Source organism: Eimeria acervulina, genomic scaffold (genome assembly GCF_000499425.1).
Source record: "Eimeria acervulina Houghton genomic scaffold, Eah_scaff1808, whole genome shotgun sequence".
NCBI classification, from domain to species: Eukaryota; Apicomplexa; class Conoidasida; order Eucoccidiorida; family Eimeriidae; genus Eimeria; species Eimeria acervulina.
In genome coordinates this window covers 1-4,314 of record NW_013548912.1, presented here as the reverse complement: position 1 = coordinate 4,314, position 4,314 = coordinate 1, and the positions used below count along the sequence as shown (strand labels likewise).

At 44.3% G+C, this 4,314-nt stretch overlaps 1 protein-coding gene across 1 annotated transcript; it reads right to left on the bottom strand.

Moving 5' to 3' along the window:
* Positions 1–2,965: 2,965 nt before the first annotated feature.
* Positions 2,966–3,892, bottom strand: EAH_00063300 (hypothetical protein, conserved; the record flags this gene model as incomplete). Its single annotated transcript, XM_013393136.1, has 3 exons — positions 2,966–3,150; positions 3,496–3,627; positions 3,800–3,892. Coding segments are annotated over 3 exons (410 nt in total), but the record flags the coding sequence as incomplete, so codon positions are not given.
* Positions 3,893–4,314: the final 422 nt, after the last annotated feature.

Below are 4,314 nucleotides of genomic sequence, written 5' to 3'. Positions count from 1 at the left end.
GATTAAAAGGAGACAGACAGATTATTACAGAGGAGACAGACAAGTCGTTAAAAGGAGACAGACAGTTTATTAAAAAGGAGACAGACAATTTATTACAGATAGCTTATTAAAAAGGAGACAGACAGTTTATTTAAAGGAGACAGATAGTTTATTAAAAAGGAGATAGACACCGCATTAAAAGGAGACAGACAATTTATTAAAAGGAGACAGACAGACAATTTATTAAAAGGAGACAGATAGTTTATTAAAAGGAGACAGACAGTTTATTAAAAGGAGACACTTTAAAAGGAGATGTTTTTCTATCTTTGTTTGTTAGTTTGTTACACCACATATTTGTTTTTAATTTTTTAAGTAAGTATATTTATTTTGTTTTGTTTGCATGCATTATTTGCTGCTATCAAAGCTCTGTTTGTTTTTATTTATTTATTTATTTATTTATCAGTGTGCTTCATAGAAACATCAATAAGATTATATTGTCTCTACTAGAGGCCCTATAAATATATTTTTAATTGTTTTGTTTGCATGCATTTGTTTGCTGCTACAGATCTGATGTCTCCCCTCTGTCTTTGTTTGTTTGTTTGTTTGTTTGTTTGTTTGTTTAAATTTTGTTTATCTTCTTCTTTATTATCCCTGGCTTTAGTATTAGCTTCAGTGTGTTCTCTGTCTTCCTTTATTTTTTAAAGTGGGGCGACAGAGAGAGACAGATTATATATATATATATATATATATATATGTACATATATATATATATATGCATATATATATATGCATATATATATATATATATATATGTACATAGATATATACCTATGTGTATGTATGTGGATGCATATATACATATTTATGCTTGTATATCTATATATATATATATGCATATATATATATGCATATATATATATATATACGTGTGTACACGTATAATTTTTTGTGTTTATTTATGCCGACTTAAATTTTATTATTTAAACGGCGACGCGTGGAAGCAGCGCAAATTGTGGAGGGCAGAGAAAAGAGGAGACAGAGAGACACAGAGACAGACAGAAATAAGAGACAAAAAGATATTGAAGAAGTAGAGGCAGAGACAGACAGAGACAGAGACAGACAGACACAATATATTGAAGAAGTAGAGGCAGAGACAGACAGAGACAAAGACAGAGACAGACACAGACACAGACAGACACAGACAGAGACTGAGAGAGACAAAGACATAAAGAAATGAAAGAGATAAAAAGATATTGAAGAAGAGACAAAAATAGAAAAGAAGATAGACTGGAGACAAAGAGGAGACAGAAGGATAGGAGACAGAGTCAAAAAGAGACAGCAGATGAAGGAATGGAGAAGAGAGAGACAGAAAGAGACAAAGGAGACAGACAAAGAGAGAGGAGACAGAAGGAGACACACACTAAGGGACACGAAAACAGCAGAAGAGACAAAAAGAAGTGCAGCAAGAGAGACACAGCCAGGCGCGGCGAGACAAGGAAAAAGCAGCAAAACCCGAAGGGGCTCAGACTAAACCCTAAACCCTAAACCCTGCTTAGGCTTGGGCTCAGACTAAACCCTAAACCCTAAACCCTGCTTAGGCTTCCTGTTGCTGCAGAGACTGTCTCTTAAGTGTCTCCTGTCTCCTGCTGCTGAGCTACAAATTAGGAGGGGTTAACGCAGCAGCAAAAGGCCCTCTTGATGTCTACAGAACAACAATAATGCATCTCCATGCATCTTCTCCCTCTGAACTGCAAAGGGGAGGTGCCTATACACCTGGAGGGAGCAGCAGAAAAGCCCCACAGAGTCTCACTCCGTACTACATGCATGCATGCATGCATGCATGCAACGGCGTGCATGCGTTTTAATTATTTTTTATCATTCAAGCAGCGAAGCTGCGGTGACTGTCTATGCCCTCGGCTGTCTCCGCAGTCTCCTAACCTGTCCTCCATTGTTAGTATCTACAGCTGTATATATATATATATATGTACATGTATATATATTATATGTGTGTATATATATACATATATAAACTATCTACAAGTATATATATATATATATATATATATATATTTACACTGTAATTGCTACATTTACTCTATATAGTATATATGCAAATGAAAGATGTTACATAATTACGATATATTTTTATATTAGTCTCTCAGCCTGTCTCCTCTGTCTCTTTCTTTGCTTGTAAGTCTCCATTAGCTGCTGTGGCTGCTGCAGCCCCAAACAAACCCCAGAAAAAGATAAGAAAGGGGCGCATGCAGCAGACGAAGCCCCACAGCCTGAGGGGACACACCCTAAGGCTGTCTTTAAGACTGTCTCCAGCACTGATTACTGCTGGTGCTGGTGCTGCTGCTGCAGCTGCTGCATATGCTGCAGGCGCTGCAGCTGCTCCATGTGCTGCGGCTGCTGCTGCAGGGGTTGCAGCTGGTGCATGTGCTGCGGCTGCGGGGGTTGCAGCTGCGGCAGGTGCTGCACCTGCAAATTGAGCAGCAGCAGCGGGCAGCAGCAGCGGCAGCATCATCAGCAGCTCTTGCTGCTGTTGCTGCTGTTGCTGCTGCTTCCGCTGCTGCTGGGCCTCCAAGCCCCGCGTTCTAGTGCTGTCTCCAAGAAGCACCGGCTGATAATAATCACCGCTGCAGCAGCAGCGCGGTGTACATACTGCTGCATTTGCTGCTGCATGCAAGCAGATGCAAGCGATTCTTCTCTGTCCTAAGGGGACAACTAAATGAATGCCCTCTGCTGCGAGCTGCAGCAGCTGCAGCAGCTGCAGCAGCATGTGGCAGCGCTGCAGATGCAGCAAAAGTGCAGCATAAGCAGCAGCAGAGTGTGCAGCAGCAGAAGCCACCGCAGCATCCGCTGCAACATGCGCAGCATCACTGTGTGCAGCAGCAGCAGCAGCAGCAGCCCCCGCTACAGCATGCACAGCATCACTGTGTGCATCATCATCATCATCAGCAGCAGCAGCAGCAGCAGTTAGGGTTTATTGTTGTGCTTCTTCTTCTGTGTCTTGCTTCTTTGTGCTCTCAATATCAAAGTCTACTGGCTGTAGCCCTGACGCCCATCGTTCTTTAAGTTTTTCGCCTGAGCTTTGCTGCTCTAAAGAATTATAAATATAACCCTGCAGCATTTGCTGCACCTGTCCTGCTTCTACTGCTGCAGCAGGTACTAGTGAAGTAAACACAGCCCCACAACTCCCGCAGCTAGACGCCTCAGGAGACTTCTCGTGCAAGCAGCAAGGGCATGCAGCCCGAGCAAATATCCAATCTGCAGCAAACAGCAGCAGCAGCAGCAGCAGCAGCAGCAAGAGAAGCAGCAGCAGCAGCAGCGCAAGCAGAAGGCAGCAACAGCATCAGCGCGCAGAGGAGGTAGTAGTAGCAGCAGCAGCAGCGAACGAAGCTACTGCTTAAATGCAGCAGTAGCAGCATCCACGGCAAACATAAATAGAACAAAAACAGCAGTCAGGCCTAGGGTTTAGGTTTTAGGGTTTAGGGTTTAGGGTTTAGGGTTTACCGAGGTCCCCGTCCTCCTCCAGCTCCTGCAGCTCGTGCTCGCCCCCCAGCACAACACCATCAACCAATACTTGCGGCAGCTCCACTGCAGCAGAGACAGCAGAGAGTCGGGTTGTTGTTATTGCTGCTGCGCCTGCCTCCGGTACCCTAAACCCTAAACCCTAAACCCTAGGAATGCAACCCGATGGATAAACCAGCTGCGCCGTCTCCGGGCTGTCTCCACAGCTCGTGAAGCCACAAGAATGCCGCAGCACAGCAGCAGCAGCAACAGCAACAGCAGCAGCAGCAGCAGCAGCAGACCCCACCTTCTGGCTCCCCAGATTCGCTGTTAGGGTTTTCTACTGTACGCAGAATGCCCTGAGCCTTCCACTCATTAAACAACTCTGTGTCCTTCAGGTCTGCACGCAAACCCTAAACCCTAAACCCTAAACCCTAAACCCTAAACCCTCAGAGGAGTGAGTAGGAGTGATGGAGACAACAGAAGAGACAAAAGGAGACAGTCAGAAGAGGGATGTTGCAAAGACAGAGACAGAAAAAGACAAAGACAAATAAACAACAGAGACAGAGAGACAGCTGAGGAGACACAGATACAAAGGAGACAGAGACAGAGAGAGACAAAGGAAGAAGAATATGCAGATAAAGAGAAAGATAGAGAGATAGAGACAGAGAGAGAGAGACAGAGAGAGACAGAGAGACAGAGAGACATAGAGTGAGAGACAGAGAGAGAGAGAGACAGAGAGTGAGAGAGAGAGAGAGAGTGAGAGAGACAGAGAGAGAGAGAGAGACAGAGACAGAGAGAGAGAGAGAGAGAGAGAGAGAG